The sequence below is a fragment of the Oncorhynchus masou genome, chromosome 16 (genome assembly GCF_036934945.1).
Source record: "Oncorhynchus masou masou isolate Uvic2021 chromosome 16, UVic_Omas_1.1, whole genome shotgun sequence".
NCBI classification, from domain to species: domain Eukaryota; kingdom Metazoa; phylum Chordata; class Actinopteri; order Salmoniformes; family Salmonidae; genus Oncorhynchus; species Oncorhynchus masou.
In genome coordinates, this window is record NC_088227.1 from 20,712,389 (window position 1) to 20,730,710 (window position 18,322).

Here is an 18,322-nt window from a genome sequence, read left to right on the forward strand (position 1 = left end):
TCACTCACTCACTCAATTCCACTCATGTGGGAGTTATTTCACTGAGATTCATGGCTTCCTTCCATCAATATATGTTTGTACTCTATAGCTGTTATTGAGTCTAACAAAAGTACAGCCTTAACTTGTTTTAGTACGCTGTAGATCACAGGAAGTTGGTGGCACCTTAATTGGAGAGAATGGGCTCGTGGTAATGGCTGGAGCAGAATAAGTGGAATGGTATCAAATACATCAAACACATGGTTTCCATGGTGCCATTCCATCCACTCCATTCCAGACATTATTTTGAGCCGTTTTCCCCTCAGCAGCTTCCACTGCTGTAGATCCACATTGGTGGGTCGCACTGAGCATTGATGCTATCAATTATCAGACCAACGGAGTCAATTTGCTAAGTGGATGTTTTTAAGGTCAATTCCTCAATATATTGATTTTTCAGTTTGTGTATATCGACTTATTTCACTGACTCTGCATATTACCCATATACTGTAAAGCTTTGCTTCTGCCTCTTCTCTCTATAAGGTGTCTTTGGAGGTTACAGGGATAAGTTAAGGCCCGGTTTATAGTCGACGACGGTAGCATAGGCCTTGAGGTTTGCCGTGTGTATGAGTGCTGCATGTTCGAGAGTTGTCAGATTCAGCCCAACCCCAGAGTCCAACCTCACCGTTGCTGTGAAACCAGATCTTTGTCCAGCGTGGCATTTCTGTCCATACAGCAGAGCATTTTCAACATGATATTAAAAGATTTAGGGATTACGGTCTCAGCGTTGCAGTGGGCCAGATCCAGCTTGTGACCAGGCTGGGAAGTCCGCTGACAAGCTGACTGATAGAACCCACAAGGCAGACTACTGCTTCTGTTGACCTGTCACTCAGGGGGCCTCAAAGGATAATTTATCAACTATGCCGAGGGTCCCAGGGGTGCCCGTCTGTGATGCCAGGGAAAAGACACAGCAGACCTTCCCACCTATCCATTTTTATATTCGATTCATTTAGCAGACACTCTTCTCTAGAGCGACTAACAGTTAGTGCATTCTCGTCTTAAGATGGCTAGCTTTCCCGTCGTGTACGTCTTCTATCGATCAGGAGAAATGTAGAGAAGGAATCACTGTTGCGATTTAGCCCCTCATCAGATACATTTGATATGCTTGTTGGGTGCAATTACAGCATGGTGTCTTCAAAATCTCTTAAGCGATGCTTGTGTTGTAGTTCAGGAGAAAATGTCCCTGGGGTGGTTTTACCTCGACATCTCTCACACCACAACCCAGTCCCCTCTGCTTTAGATAGACAATAACAGTCTCTGCTGGATTCCCAAGCATACGTACGTCTGCAATGAAAGCAGTGACTGAGTTTGGGCCACAGAGATCAGGGCCATAGAGGAACAACCAGCCCTCATCACTCAGCTCTTTACTGCTCAGAACAGAAAGCTCTTTGGCAGTTAGTTACACAGATCAGACCAGACCAGGGCCCATATACACAAAGAGTCTGAGTGCATATCTAGGTTTGAACCCCAAAAAAGTACTGCTTTATATCGTTCCTTTCTGTTCCTTTTTTAACCTGTGAAATAACGTTGTTTTTTAAAAAACATTTATCTCATTACATTACATCGGTCAGACTCTACTCACAGTACTAAGGTAGTGCCTGACTTCAAGCTCATTGTGCGTGTTAGGAATAGTATGCAGACAGACATGAGTGTCCTCAGATTCCCCCCCCCAGCTCTCTGCTGTGCATCAGTGAATATTCACAACCAGTTTCAAGGTTATTGTAGCAACGGCTGGTTGCTAACAAATAATACAAGCTTCTCCCCAGCCACCCAGCTAGCTCAGCAGGCCTCTGATTTATGTGCGGATTCAGACACGACTGTGATTCCCTCCATGGGACAATTTCCTCTCCGGCATCTCACAGATGCAACTCCACTTACGGCTGCATTTTTAACAGGTGGTGTAACTTTTTATATATATTTTTTTTCACTGTGAAATCATTTTTTAAAAACTTTTAGCAAATGAAATGACTCCTCCAATCAGTGCTGATAGAGCAGGCAAGCTAGTTGTTTACGTGCGTGATGGACAAGTGTAGCCTATGGCGCAAGATGCAACTGAAATTTTGCAGGTTGAAATAGAGCGAGAAAGTTTGAGGAGGAGGCTCGAAGGCTGGACATCTTGTGACCTGCATCATTTGACTTAAGTCCACAGAATTCTACAGTCGTGGCCAGAAGTTTTGAGAATGACACAAATATTAATTTTCACAAAGTCTGCTGCCTCCGTTTGTATGATGGCAATTTGCATATACTCCAGAATGTTATGAAGAGTGATCAGATGAATTGCAATTAATTGCAAAGTCCCTCTTTGTCATGCAAATGATCTTATAATCCCCCCCCAAAAACATTTACACTGCATTTCAGCCCTGCCACAAAAGGACCAGCTGACATCATGTCAGTGATTCTCTCATTAACACAGGTGTGAGTGTTGACGAGAACAAGGCTGGAGATCACTCTGTCATGCTGATTGAGTTCGAATAACAGACTGGAAGCTTCAAAAGGAGGGTGGTGCTTGGAATCATTGTTCTTCCTCTGTCAATCATGGTTACCTGCAAGGAAACATGCCGTCATCATTGCTTTGCAGAAAAAGGGCTTCACGGCCAAGGATATTGCTGCCAGGAAGATTGCACCTAAATCAACCATTTATCAGATCATCAAGAACTTCAAGGAGAGCGGTTCAAATGTTGTGAAGAAGGCTTCAGGGTGCCCAAGAAAGTCCAGCAAGCACCAGGACCGTCTCCTAAAGTTGATTCAGCTGCGGGATCGGGGCACCACCAGTACAGAGCTTGCTCAGGAATGGCAGCAGGCAGGTGTGAGTGCATCTGCATGCACAGTGAGGTGAAGACTTTTGGAGGATGGCCTAGTGTCAAGAAGGGCAGCAAAGAAGCCACTTCTCTCCAGGAAAAACATCAGGGACAGACTGATATTCTGCAAAAGGTACAGGGATTGGACTGCTGAGGACCGGGGTAAAGTCATTTTCTCTGATGAATCCCCTTTCTGATTGTTTGGGGCATCCGGACAAAGCTTGTCTGGCGAAGACAAGGTGAGCTCTACTCTCAGTCCTGTGTCATGCCAACAGTAAAGCATCCTGAGACCATTCATGTGTGGGGTTGCTTTTCAGCCAAGGGAGTGGGCTCACTCACAATTCTGCCTAAGGACACAGCCATGAATAAAGAATGGTACCAACACATCCTCCGAGAGCAACTTCTCCCAACCATCCAGGAACAGTTTGGTGACGAACAATGCCTTTTCCAGCATGATGGAGCACATTGCCATAAGGCAAAGGTGATAACTAAGTGGCTCGAGGAACAAAACATCGATATCTTGGGTCAATGGTCAGGAAACTCCCCAGACCTTAATCCCATTGAGAACTTGTGGTCAATCCTCAAGAGGCTGGTGGACAAACAAAAACACAGAAATTCTGACAAACTCCCAGCATTAATTATGCAAGAATGGGCTGCCATCAGTCAGGATGTGGCCCAGAAGTTAATTGACAGCATGCCAGGGCGGATTGCAAAGGTCTTGAAAAAGAGGGGTCAAGACTGCAAATATTGACTCTTTGCATCAACTTCATGTAATTGTCAATAAAAGCATTTGACACTTATGAAATGCTTGTAATTATACTTCAGTATTCCATAGTAACACTGAAGCAGCAAACTTTGTGGAAATGAATATGTGTGTCATTCTCAAAACTTTTGGCCCCGACTGTACATAGGAGGAGCGGCTTCTATGGAGTAACTTTGATTGTCCTTTGAGCTAACTAGCTAACTATGCCTATAGCATCCTTTACTAGCTCTGAAATGTGAATCCATTCTTCTCTAGCTTATAACAAAAAATCTCCCTATCTTCTGAATTATGCTCGTAACATCCGTACAGTAGCCTGACGTTCGGAGGGGGGAGTGGCAGGTAGCGTAAACATGCCCGCGCACACTGGCAAAGATTTTCAGCTTGCAGGCAGACACTGGAATATGTTTCTGAGTGTCAGTGAGGGCTTTGGGGGGGGGGGGGGCATGACGACTAGAAAGAAAAGCCTGGGACATAAAATAATGTTATTAACCGGTTCCCATGCTTTAAAAAAAAACGAATTGTCCGGTACACTAAAGATCACTTTCATTCACGATTCTGTTCCTTGGAAGAATGTCATCCTGGTGATCTGCAAGGCCCTGTGCCCTCCCTCCCTCTGCAAGGTTAAGAGACTTGGCCTACAGTGAGCTGTGTTTAGTACCAACCCACCAGACTACTGACCTGGGCTGGACCGGGTCTTCATTCTGTGTTTTTAGCAGAGCAGGATGTTTTTAACCCAGGACAAAAGGACACACACACAATGTGTCTGGGAGTCAGAAAGATGTCTCCCTCATCCTGAAAATCCACTGGCCCATTTCCCTGCGTTGGAATGAAAGGGCCACGTCACCATAGAAACAGGATCAATGGACCATAAGGATCAAATGTTAACTGGGGAGGGAGAGAGCTCTTTTTATTAAGTAGTGATATATTTGATCGCTGTCTTAAGACAGTGACTTGTTTATTGTGTTGGTGGGTTTTTGTTTCAGTCACAGTTGCAAGTTTCTCCTCCTCTTGTTCTCTTCAGTCCACTCTCATGGTGGTGCCATCTTCCCCATGGATACAGGAGAAAGTCCCAGAGGGCGGGCAAGGCCGCTTTGGTTGGGGGGGGACACAGACTCAAAATCTACCCTTAGATCACTGTCTATGGGCAACTTCATCCTACTCTGGCAAGGATGCCACAATCCTTTCAGCTCCTGCAGTCTGATGGCCAGCAAATGACAAAGTATTAATTAATCCTCTTACAATAGTTGTGGATGGGGGGCCAGTGGCCTGCTCTGCTGAGGGTTCAGTGAGTATGGATTCTATTTGGGTGCTGATTTAGGACCCCATTGTTCTTGTAAACTCCTCCTAGCCCTGGCGGTCTGGAAAGGGACCTTGTGACCTTTTGGTCCTTGACATATAACACACTAAAGTCTTGACCCACATTTCCTATTTGAATTAGGTTGGCCTTTCAGAATGGGCAGAATGTCGTTCTCTTAATTACCAAATCACAGTTTGATGGAAAAGACTAGATGTTGTTTTAAAACACCTCGGGAAGTCTGAGAGTCTGATGAACCAATACGACGAGGCAGTGCTTCACACGATGTATGACAAGACCTATATCATATCTCTCTGTGAAGTCAAGGGTCTATCATTATGTCACATGGTTCCATTGATTTAGCTCGAGACTTGGACTGAGTTGGGTGATACTGTATGGCCAAACTGATACTCCATGGTGATACAGCTTTACAGTCAAATATATATTGGCTTGTCCGTCAGTCTAAAATGTCCCCCTTGCTCACCGGACCAACATATCAGAGCGCTGTACTGCGAGTGCTAAAGGGTTGTTGGGCAGGGGGTAGGATGGGTTTGGAGCAAGGGAGGAGCCCTGAGAGGTGAGAGGTGAGGTGGTGGGGTGCTCTCTCTCAGAAAAGCCCCTGGACAAAACCGTCCCAATGACGCCTTTCAGTCAGCATGTTTATTCCTGGGGTGAGGGATTCATTCTGTGGGGGGCTGCCTGAGCGCCCGATTTAGCCCCTTGGAGGAGGGGTCATAGTGACAGCAGGCCCGTTGGAGCCTCTAGTCTACACAGTCGCCTCACTGTGCTGTCGGGCAGTTCTTTGGACACCTCTCTGGACCTCGCAGGACACAGACGAAGGCAGACCCTCTCAGACAGACAGACGTTTCTCAGTTGTTGGTGCTGGATACACCTGTTGCTGCCTCCACCGCCATGACACGTGACTCGTAAGTCCTTGCTGTGGCAATTCTGTCGAGCAGGGGAAGAGTGGGAAGGGAACGTAGTGGGTTTGAAATGTTAGCAAGCGGTTTCCTTTGAGGCCTCTTCCTCCATATGTCTCTGTTTTTTAAGAAGGCTCTAGAGTTGACCTAGTCAGTGACTACATTATTCCCAGTTTGGATTAGGGCAGAGTCTGTCTGTGCTGATTTCATAGCTGCTGATTTCATAGCTGCTTCATGAGCCTCTCTACTCATCATCCCAGCACTGATTCATTAATAGAGCCTAGTCTAATAGGGGCTTCTTTCTACCAGCAGAATAGCTCATATTAATAGACCATGTCCTCTTAGAATCCATTCAGATCTAGTTCCTGTCCAGTTACAGGACAGTATTTCTCCTGTGATGAAGTGACTGGAGCATTCAGCTGCTTGCTGCTGTGGGTCTATATTTATTGATGCACACTCGGTACGAGTTCATAAAAAGCCTTTTAGTTAAGTCCTACCCTGGGGGTGTGCATGAGTGTTCATGTATGTACTGTAAATATGTATGTACACTGCTGTTCAAAAGATGGGGATCACTTAGAAATGTCCTTGTTTTTGTCCTTTAAAATAACATCAAATTGATCAGAAATACAGTGTAGACATTGTTAATGTTGTAAATGACTATTGTAGCTGGAAACGGCTGATTATTAATGGGATATCTACATAGGCGTACGGAGGCCCATTATCAGCAACCATCACTCCTGTTTTCTAATGGAACGTTGTGTTAGCTAATCCAAGTTTGTAATTTTAAAAGGCTAATTGATCATGAGAAAACCCTTTTGCAATTATGTTAGCACAGCTGAAAACTGATGTTCTGATTGAAGAAGCAATAAAATTGGCCTTCTTTAGACTAGTTGAGTATCTGGAGCATCAGCATTTGTGGGTTCGATTACAGGCTCAAAATGGCCAGAAACAAAGACCTTTCTTCTAAAACTCGTCAGTCTATTCTTGTTCTGAGAAAGGAAGGCTATTCCATGTGAGGAATTTCCAAGAAACTGAAGATCCCGTACAATTCTGTGTACTACTCCCTTCACAGAACAGCGCAAACTGGCTTTAACCAGAATAGAAAGAGGAGTGGGCGGCCCCGGTGCACAACTGAGGAAGAGGACAAGTACATTAGAGTGTCTAGTTTGAGAAACAAACACCTCACAAGTCCTCAACTTGCAGCTTCATTAAGTATTTCCCGCAAAACACCAGTCTCCACGTCAACAGTGAAGGGGTGACTCCGGGACACTGGCCTTCTAGGCAGAGTTGCAAAGAAAAAGCCATATCTCAGACTGGCCAATAAAAATAAAATATTAAGATGGGCTAAAGAACACAGACACTGGACAGAGGAACTCTGCCTAGAAGGCCAGCATTCTGGAGTCGTCTCTTCATTGTTGACATTGAGACTGGTGTTTTGCGGGTACTATTTAATGAAGCTGCCAATTGAGGACTTGTGAGGCGTCTGTTTCTCCAACTAGACAATCTAATGTATTTGTCTTCTTGCTCGTACAAATTAAGGTGTGTTTATCCCTATTTCGTCACGTTCGCTTCATTTAAGAATTTTTTTTTTAACAGAATCGCCGGAATGAATACACCCCATATCACATACAAACACAGTTCACTTTCAGAGCAGCCACATATAAACAGTATGATCATTTTGCTTGTTGTGGAATTCCTTCTCACATGTACACTCTTCTCAGCTTTTCCCTTCACGTGTGGATAGCTGTAGCCAGTTAGGTCCCTCTCTGTTTGCCAGTCCCTCTCCATCCCTCTCTGTTTGAGCCATATGTTTGAGTAGGCCAAACTAACTAGCTGCATTGGCTAGCTAAGTAAGTGAAAGTGAAGAGGACTGAAGCTAGCTGTCCTCCAGCTACACCATGGTGCTACCCTGCAGAGTTCTATTGAGGCAACTGTAGACTTTCATTGGAAAACAGTGTGCTTTAATACATTATTTGGTGATGTTAACATATCTAGGATAGTTTTATCTAAAAAAGGATAACTTTTTTAAATGTTTCACTATTTTTATTTGTATGATACTCTTCCTCCTCTGAGAAGCCTCCACTGATGTATATGTACTGTATGTTCAGCCATGTGTTCTATATGTAGCTGTTTTACATTAGTGTACAGGACAATGGGACGTAGTATAATGTGTATATTGTCTTTCGTTGTGTGCTGTGCTGTTCTACAGAACACGTTTATCAGCTGCTGAAGTGTGGCTGTAGCCTCCCCCGGGTTTGTGGAATCAATTTGACTTAATTGCCGTAGCTGTGTGTTTTGTCTCTCTCCCCCGATGGTCATGTTCCTAACCAGCTGCACTTTAGAGAGCCCTCCCCGGTGCCTCCGAGGAGATGCAGCTACAGAAAATTGGACACATTGCCATATGTCAAAGGCATGAACAGATGGCGTTAGGGTGGTAGTCCATTTCATCAAGAGTTAGTATATAGATCACCGTGGTTTTATGGAACCGGCGTGACAGTCAACTTCTTGTTATTGAGGGACTGGTTGAGCCATTTTCTCAAGACATGTTTTTAATGGGTGTTCTATTCCTGGTTGAGTTGGTTATGAATTTGTCCGGCATGGTTGTTTTTCTTCTTGCATCGCTATAATTGTTTATCTCTTCATGGCCACACCATAGTGAGAACTTTGTTGTTTCCCCCCCCCCCACAGGCACTTGTTTCAAAGCAGTCTCTGGCTTATGACAACAGTACCTAGCAACAATAACATCATCGATCAGACTGGAGCTGGAGAGGATGCCAATAGAACAACAACAACATCAGGAGTTAGATATTGAGCTAAACATTAGCACTAGAGATGTGGGGTGTGGTAGTAGTCCTGTCCACCAGCCAGCTCTCTAGCAATTAGCCTGGGGGACAAGGTTATGTAGCTAGGGCATTAAAACTGAGCCTTCTCTTCACATCAGGTGAAGTTTCCTCACCATCATCATCATCCTGACAGTTCCCATACACAGGTAACAGAGCTAGCCCGTTGGCAATGGCGGGTTCTGTTGGGTGACACACCTGTGTACATAGATGTCACCTTGCATCAATGTTGGCAAGAGACGAGAGTCGAGACATACCCATTAGGTTCCATCACTCTGGATTGGCTCGGAGATGCTCACACCAAAGTTGCTGCGTTAACAAGCTTTGGCTGAAGAACAATAAAGTTGAATGAATAAACAACATTACTATGCAGATCTGTCTCTGTTGGGCGACCTTGTCAGAAATGAAGAAAGTTATTGCTGAAATGAGAGAGACTCTTTATAGCACACCACGCCTGCTATTCAACAGATTTGTGCAATTTCTTTGTACTTTTTCCACATTTGTTGTCATTGATCCAGAGAATATTATTTGTCTCAAAGGTCCCTGGGGGGAAATGTGTGAAGGAAGAAATACTGCTTCCTGTTCCTTTAGGTCAAAGGCTGGAACTCAGTCTGCATAATAAACCATATGTGCCCAGGCTTTGACAGATGTCTTGTTGTCTGTCTGAATGCTGCCCCCAGGCCTAATTTTGTCATTAAAGCAAATTGGTGACAGAGTGGAATTGATGTACACCTACTGTACCAGTCAAAAGTTTGAGTTTTTCTCAACTTTCCTAAATAGTGAAGACATCAAAACTATGAAACAACAAATATGGAATCATGTAGTAACCAAAAAAGTGTTTAACAAATCAAAAATAGATTCTTCAAAGTAGCCACCCTTTGCCTTAATGACAGCTTTGCACACTCTTGGCTTTCTCTCAACCAGCTTCATGATGTAGTCACCTGGAATGCATTTGAATTAACAGGTGTTCCTTGTTAAGTTAATTTGTGGAATTTCTTTCCTTCTTAATGTGTTTGAGCAAATCAGTTGTGTTGTGGGGGGGGTAGGGGTGGTATACAGAAGATAGTCCTATTTGGTAAAAGACCAAGTCCATATCTTGGCAAAACAACTCAAATAAGCAATGACAAAGGGCAGTCCATCATTACTTTAAGACATGAAGGTCGGTCAATCTGGAAAATTTCAAGAACTTTGAAAGTTTCTTCAAGTGCAGTCGCAAAAACCATAAAGCATTATGATGAAACTGGCTCATGAGGACCACCACAGGAAAGGAAGACCCAGAGTTACCTCTGCTGCAGAGGATAAGTTCATTAGTTATTAGCCTCAGAAATTGCAGCCCAAGTAAATGCTTCACAGAGTTCAAGTAACAGACACATCTTAACATAAACTGTTCAGAGGAGACTGCGTGCATCAGGTCGTCATGGTGAATTGCTACAAAGAAACGCCCACTAAAGGACACCAATAAGAAGAAGACACTTGCTTGAGCCAAGAAACACGAGCAATGGACATTAGGCCGGTGGTCCATATTTTTGGTTCCAACTACCGTGTCTTTGTGAGACGCAGTGTAGGTGAATGTGTAGTTTCCACCGTGAAGCATGGAGGGGGAGATGTGATGGTGTGAGGGTGCTTTGCTCGTGACACTGTCAATGATTTATTTAGAATTCAAGGCAAACTTAACCAGCATAGCTACCACAGCATTCTGCAGGGAATATGCCATCCGATCTGCTTTGCACTTAGTCTCACTATCATTTGTTTTTCAACAGGACAATGACTCAACACACCTCCAGGCTTTGTAAGGGCTATTTGACAAAGAAGGAGAGTGATGGAGTGCTGCATCAGATGACCTCGTCTCCACAATCACCTGACCTCAACCCAATTGAGATGGTTTGGGATGAGTTGGACCGCAGAGTGATGGAAAAGCAGCCAACATGTGCTCAGCATATGTGGGACCTCTGTTTTTCATGGTTCGGTCTAGGCCCCATAGTTCCAGTGAAAGGAAATCTTAACCCTACAGCATACTATGACATTCTTGACGATTCTATGCTTCCGTCTTTGTGGCAACAGTTTGGGGAAGGCACTTTCATGTTTCAGCATGACAATGCCTCCGTGCACAAAGCGAGGTCCATCCCGAAATGGTTTGTCGAGATTGGTGTCGAAGAACTTAACTGGCCTGCACAGAGCCCTGACCTCAACCCCATGGAACATCTTTAGGATGAATTGGAACGCCGACTGCGAGCCAAGCCTAATCGTCCTAAATCAGTGCCCGACCTCACTAATGGAAGCAAGTCCCTGCAGCATTGTTCCAACATCTAGTGGAAAGCCTTCCCAGAAGAGTGGAGGCTGTTACATCAGCAAAGGGGGACCAACTCCATATTAATGCCCATGATTTTGGAATGAGATGTTTGACGGGCAGGTGTCCACATACTTCTAGTCATATAGTGTATCTACCGATCATCACAGTCCAGTTCTGCAGCTGGTGAATAACCTACCCTTTTGTGTGCAGTCCCATCTGCATCCTCGGTCCTTTGATCAGTGTAAGAAAATTAGATTTTTTTAAATTATTTTTTAATTGATTATTGAATTAAATAGATTTTTGTCTTGTTAGGGCTTTTTGTTATTTATCCTCGTGTTTAGTATCCGTCAGTGTTTGTGGGAGTTGCCCCTCACGCTGATCCAAGTTGAGTTTTACATATCCCTCACGGGGACTTGTTGTGATCCTGTCTCTCTACTGAGCTGGATGCCAGAAACATGTCACCTTCTCATTTGGAAACAGAGCAGCCCACCAAGGAAAGTATTTGCATACAGGAAGCCTACGCTATATACCGGAAAAAACCCCCACCATCTGTGATGAGGATCCTAAACCATTTGATAACACTGTAGCTCATCAAAATGCAGCTTCGAATTCCACCAGTTGCCCAAAACGCAGCAGACACATTTCTGTAAAACATACCTCTGTTTGACATATACATAAATGTAAAACCCGTTGCAGCACAACTGTCTGCAGAGCTGTTAAAGGCATCTGGTGGAGCAGGGAGTCTTTTCCATGTGTTGGTTATCCATTACCTCTGTCTGGGCGTGTGACAGCCCTAATACTTTGAACGGTTATCACTAACCCAGCTTGGCGAGCTCCTTTTAAAACCCAGCCTTGGCGGAACGTCTACCTCAACTCTCTTCCTCTCACACTCTATCTTGACCTATCTCTGTCTTTACCTCTCAACCCCTTCTCTCTTTCACTTTCCCCATCTGGCTCTTTCTGATCATTCTTGATATCATGAATTGTCTCATGCTTACTGGCTCTTTCTGTCCTCCTGTCTCCAGACTCCTGTCTCCTGTCTCAAGACTCTTTCTTCTCTCTCTCTCTTATCTGATATATAATGAATAGTCCCGGTGCTTTGAAGTCAGTGATGCCATGATGCAGTGCATTGCGTTGCCTGGCAAAGTGGCAAAGTTAAAGGCAGACGACTGGAGAATTGCCTAACACTTTCCTGATTCACTCTTTTTATCACCGTTTTTCTTCCCCAATCTGTTTTGTTATTCAGGCCGGGGTCCCACAAGGCTCGGTAGCACTGCCACACGTGACTGTTTTTGCCAGTGTGATCTGAACAGCGACTGACTTGGCTTGTCTGTGCAGAGAAAACACAAGTGAACGAGAAGAGCATTTGGGCAGCTGGGTGTCGTCCTTAGTTTAGCAACAAAAGACACATTTATTCAGCACTCTGTAGTTTCCCTGCTGTTCTCTCTCTGTTGTACATTTCCTTGTGAACTGCCTCGGTTGCCTGTCACTGGTCAAACTCAGCCATGACCCTTTTCCCACCCCGTGGGCAGAAGAGTGCTGACTTACTGCTTGATTACTCATTCTACTCTTAGTTACTCAGCTTTCATCCAGACATGCTCAGATGCTGGACAGATAGCGGGGAAGACAGAGGGGATACTGGCATATCAGTCCTGATGTATGTCCCTTCAGTGGGTTGAAGGGCTCCTTTTCCGGGCATTCGGATGTCATGTAGTCATGGAGCGCAGCTGGAAAGGGTGAAGGTGATCTAAGCAAGGTGTCGGTGGTCCTGTACTGTTGAGTGATGAATGGCTCCTCGTCAAGCCTCGCCCACAAAGTGATAACGCTGAAGTAGATCATGTGATCATCTGCCGCCTGCATGGTATTGGTGCTTCTGAGAATAAGAGCCTCCCCAAAGTCCCTTCAGGATTCGTTACTTAAGATCCAGGAAGATCTATGATGTTGTCGTCCTCAGCTGCCTGCGCCATTCATTTTACTGAACAATTGGTTCCTGTCAGTGATGTCATGCTTGTCTGAATGTGTTTAGCTATGCCTCCCCCTATCTGTGAGGTACTGGAGCCTAAAATGGCTGTGATTATTGTGAACATGACCAATGGAAAAACACTCATTTGTTTGTGCTTTTAGAAAGGACCACCATCTTCTTCGTGACTCTTGTATGGTCAAGGCACAATCTTAATACTCCATCACTGTTTCAGGAATCCCAAGGTGAATATAATGTTCAATTTCAGCTCTTCTGACTGTCTGGCATTGTGGCTGTGTCTTAGCTGCAGGCTGTAGAAGTGAAAAATGGAATCATTCATGCCTCCTTGATAGTGGTCTTATCTCTCTCTACACTTTGTTTTGCCTCCATCTTTCTTTCACTCTTTCCCTCCCTTCCTTTCTCTTCCTGTTCTCATTCTCGTTCTCGTTCTCTCTCTCTCTCTCTCTCTCTCTCTCTCTCTCTCTCTCTCTCTCTCACCCCTCAGTCTCTCTCGCCCCTCAGTCTCTCTCTCTCTCACCTCAGTCTCTCTCTCTCTCTCACCTTAGTCTCTCTCTCTCTCACCTCAGTCTCTCTCTCTCTCTCTCACCTCAGTCTCTCTCTCTCTCACATCTCAGTCTCTCTCTCTCTCTCTCACATCTCAGTCTCTCTCTCTCTCTCTCTCTCACCTCAGTCTCTCTCTCTCTCACCTCAGTCTCTCTCTCTCTCACCTCAGTCTCTCTCTCTCACCTCAGTCTCTCTCTCTCTCTCACCTCAGTCTCTCTCTCTCTCTCTCTCTCACCTGTCTCTCTCTCTCTCACCTCAGTCTCTCTCTCTCTCACCTCAGTCTCTCTCTCACCTCAGTCTCTCGCCTCTTTCTTTCTTTCCTTCGCTCTCTCGCACTCTCTCTTTCTCGGTCTGGCATCTTAGCTGCCTCCTTGAGTGGTCTTATCTCTCTCTACACCTCCCTCCTTTTCTCCCCTTTCTCTTACTATCTCTCTCTATTCCTATCCTTCACTATTTCCTCTCTCTCTCTCTCTCTCTCTCTCTCTCGCTCTCTCTTTCTTTCAAGGCTGTGGAGAGATAGATGGCTTTGACTGAGTAACCTGCCAAACATGCCCCAGCCACCTGTTGTGGCACTAAACTCAAAATACCATCACATTCCCAGGAGGTTGGCACAGAGGAGTCTCACACCCCCCTCCCTCGCACCATGTGTGCTCCCGAGAGGTGGCGGGGGAGTGAGGGGAGGCAGGGGTGGGAGAAGGCAGAACTCCTTCTCACATATGGTCAGCCTGGCTTGCCTAGCTTTAGGGGCTTGGCAGTATACAGGTGAATACCACTGCTTGCTGTCAGTTTATGGCTGTGGTGGTTGGGGTACCAAACAATGTGTGTTGCGGTACATTTATAGATCATCTGCACTCTGTTTTTTGGGGGGGCATTCTGTGACAGTAAACGTGTCTGTTGTCAGTACATGTTTGGTACTCCTTTGTGAGTGCAGGCCCTAATTGAATCGTACAGCTCTTAATGTGAGACCAGTGTTTTGACAGTTATTGACTTTGCAGGTTGCTGAACGTGTGAGGAGTAGCTCTCATGTAAGTGCTTTTATTCATCTTTGAAATGAATTCCCAGGACAGATGTATTTCTTCTCAACCAGGGTTTTATACTGTCCCCATGAGGAAACAGAAACCGAGGTGGACAATATTGTCACAATTCATTGTGTCATTTTTTGTTTAGCATGTAAACACACTCTGATCTGCTCTGTGATTTAGTCATCTATAGATCACTGGTTCTCAGTCCTGGTCCTGGGGACCCAAAGGGGGGCACATTTTAGTTTTTACCCTAGCACTACACACCTGATTCAAATGATCAACTTATCAAAAGGCTTTGGTGATTTGAATCAGGTGTGTAGTGCTAGGGTAAAAACTAAAATGTGCCCCCCTTTGGGTCCCCAGGACCAGGACTGAGAACCAGTGATCTATAGTGAGATGAGTCGCATAAACGAGGTATGGAAATGTTTCTGGAAATGGAAATGCCTTAATCAACACTCAGATTAACAGCAGTGTTTATGGGTGCAAGGGTGACTGGGGTCCTGATTAACAACTGTGCATCTGCTGGGACAGCCCTGCTCTGTCCTGTGACCGACTGGGTCCTTATCCTGCAGCTGATTTAACACTCACTCCCGTTCCCATGGCGAACCAACAGCCGCTTCACATGCGGTGAGGTCTGGAATCCCCCCCTCTCTCTGCCGCCCACCCTCGCCTCACGCCATGACCAGAATGCATCTGTTCTGTCAGACTTCCTGGGGCCTTATGGACGGGGGAAGTAGAATCTTTGGAGTTGGTAGACGTTGTCTCAAACCACTGATACAGGGACAGATATTTTTCACCCCTCTAATGCTTAGACTAAGATTAGGATTATGGGTCTGGTAATCTGATCCTAAATCTGTGGTTAAAGACAACTTTGACCTCAAGCTGCTAAAGTGACGGTGAGCAAGTGGTAGGGTTCTATGGTTTAATCAGCCAGGGTTAAAAATATCCCCCCTGTTGTAGGGGCTACAACATGGGTTAATCCTGTCCTCTCTCACTGTGCTGACAGACCGTTTATATCAAACATGGAGTAGCCCGTATGTAACCTTTATTTAACTAGGCAAGTCAGTTAACAACAAATTCTTACTTACAATGATGTGTTCTTTCTATACTGGAGCCTACATATGTTACATAAGCCTTTAACACAGGTGATTCAGGTGCATTCATTTTCAGACAACGGCTCCTCCTTAGCTTTGTAGTGTTATAATCAGTATCACCTGCAGGAAGGGAGAATTCCTCCCCGTCGAACGTGCCATGACAACGCTTGGTTCAGGCTCGTTAAGATGCTACGAATCGCCGATAATTCTGCCTGGTTATTATGATGAGTATATTCTGGAGGGAGACGCAGATGAGAGAGGAAAGACTGGGTTGGGAGAGAGAGAGAGAGAGAGAGGGGGGGGGGAGAAGAAATCTCTGCTGAACTGCGCCCCAGTGTGTGTGTGTGTGTGTGTGTCGTGATTTCATCTTCTCCAAACGTGATCTTCCTTTAACAACTGGCTGCCTGCGACGGATGGAGAGGAGAGCGCCTGTTGCCAGGTTACCCCTCTACCACTGCGAAAAGCCGGATTCAGCATCAGCAGCCGTTCACATCACAACGCTAGGCTAGCATGGAGGAGCATCACTGACTGGCTGGTTGACTAGCTGACTGGCTGACTTGCAGCACCCATGCATCGCTTCATCATGACTCACGGATGCCTTTTTAAGAAGTGGGCATCAACATGAATCAGACAGGGTGGTAGAGCGGAAGGTGGAGGGAGGGACGGACTGCACCACAGAGCGTCTGGCAGCAGTAACAACCGTTGGGCACTGAGTCTTGGGGAGCGTGGAGGTGGGTGGAGGGGGGCCTGGGGGAGAACCATGCAGCTCCACATCTCCACACACTGCAAGGCTTCCAGCTTCATCCTCAATGAAAGAGCATGCATCTTGTCTTCCAAAATGGACATCTACCGGTAGGTACTGTAGCCCGCCTGCCTGCTGTACTGTATAGTCTAATATAGTACTAGATCCCTCCTCTGCGTTGGATCTTTGATGGGTTGTCTCTCAGTACAGAATGTGTCTTGTCTTCCTCATCAAAGCAACTGTTGCATATTCATGCCAAGCAGAGCCTCTTGGCTTTTGTTGTCTTGAACACATCTTGATGGGTTAGACAGGAGTGGCTTGAAGCCTTGATGTATGACAGAGATAGAGGCGAAGGAAGAGTTTGGGCTGTTAATGTCTATTGTGAAATGATTCCCCTGGTATGATGTCGGATATCTTTTTTTGACGCGGATGTTGTTACTGTTACAATGAGTGGTTCCCAGATGCTGCGGTTTCTCTGTTCATCGTATCATTCTGCTGCATCGCTCCCTAAGGAGCTGCGGACATGTACTCTACTGCATGTGGCCGCCAGGAACATTAAGCAATACATCATGGTAAGCAAAGGAGGATCCTCGTCAAATATTTATATCAGTTTATTCACATATCAGCCCAATGTGCGCTGACACAAAATCCTTGTTTGTAACTAGGCACATACATTTGGGAATGTCACTTCTTTTCACTCTACTTTTCAAGTAACATTTTTCAGGGTTCTCTCCCTTTCCTTTGAACGTTCCACTGTGGATTGATGCATTAGGAACGAGTCTCGCTTTCAAAATCCCATGTTCAGTAACAACAACACCAACAAACAACTTGGCCAGTCAACCCTGAGCCTAATGAAAACCAGTGGTTCCGAGCCTGCTCTGTTAGCCCACGGGGTGATGGGAGATTGATTGCTGTCTTCCATATGAATCCCTCTCTGTGACTGGCTGAATGGACTCATCCAGTGAAAAAACTCCACAAGAGGAACTGCTTACCTGCTACTTTCTCACCGCCCCGCCAGCCACCCTGTAAACACCTGATGAGGTTGGCGGGTTCACAAACACAGTGCTGCTGCTGTCACTCACACACGCTAGCAGTGTGCTCACAAGGTCAAAGCTTCTGGTGGGTTGTGGCAGCATGCAAACTAAGTTTCCCCCTCAAACACCTTCTGTATGACGACATGTTTGTCTTTGGGTTGCAATTGTCTCTGTCATCATGTTGTTGATGTGGAACCTGTTTTGGGTTGTTGTTGTTTTGCTTTGTGATTTGAGTTATGATTCTGTCACACCCGGTGAACGCAGAGGAGGACAGTTTTGGTATGACAACAATGGATTATGATGTCTCTCCCACGCCTCACCACGAGTCCCTTTCTGGTATTCAGAACCCCAGAACGACACAGTGTTTCCTCCGCCACTCCCCAGGGGGTCTTTCTGGCGCTCGTTGGCATGGTGCTGTCGAAGGTCAGACCAATTACAGCCAATGAGAGCCGTCTGTCTACCTGTTGATCACACCAGGGAAGGACCCCAGTAACCTAGTGCTCCTCTGTGTCCTATGGTGAATGGCTTCATTCGGGTGGAACTGAATCCACAGGGATGTTTTCAGTGTTCTTCACATGATGTTTTTTCCCTGTTAAAGGTCCATTGGAATTTGACTAGATTCCTTGGACCTGACGCAGTTACTTGCAGTTACTCTGTGTTGTAAGTGTTGAGGTTCCACTCAACAAGCTTTGCTCAGGTGAACAAGAGAAGGTACTGACGCTCGTCATCTGGCCTGAAGATGCACGGAGAATACCACCTGTTCAGAACGAAGCTTCACAGAAGCGAATCAAGTTGAGTGCCATTTCCACTAATCTCCTGAAAGCAAGCAAAGGCCTCCTGTTCCAGCTGAGCTACATGTCACATGTTAATTGTGCCCAAGTACTTTGCACTCGCCTCTACTGCATGAGGCCTAGTGTGACCAGCCCACAAAGTCATCGTTATGAAGGTATTAGCGCTCAGTCAGTCGC

At 45.6% G+C, this 18,322-nt stretch overlaps 1 protein-coding gene across 4 annotated transcripts in view; it reads left to right on the top strand.

Moving 5' to 3' along the window:
* Positions 1-18,322, top strand: part of LOC135557643 (protein enabled homolog) — a 145,675-nt gene that overhangs the window by 46,589 nt on the left and 80,764 nt on the right. Inside the window, exon 1 of one of the 4 annotated variants that reach the window (XM_064991118.1) lies at positions 5,692-5,814. The exons of 2 other annotated variants lie outside the window; for them this stretch is intronic. In XM_064991118.1, the coding sequence (XP_064847190.1) occupies positions 5,801-5,814 (14 nt within the window). In that variant the 5' untranslated portion in view covers positions 5,692-5,800. Of the gene's footprint in view, positions 1-5,691; positions 5,815-18,322 lie in introns of those variants that run through there. One more of the 4 variants, XM_064991119.1, reaches the window with a different exon arrangement.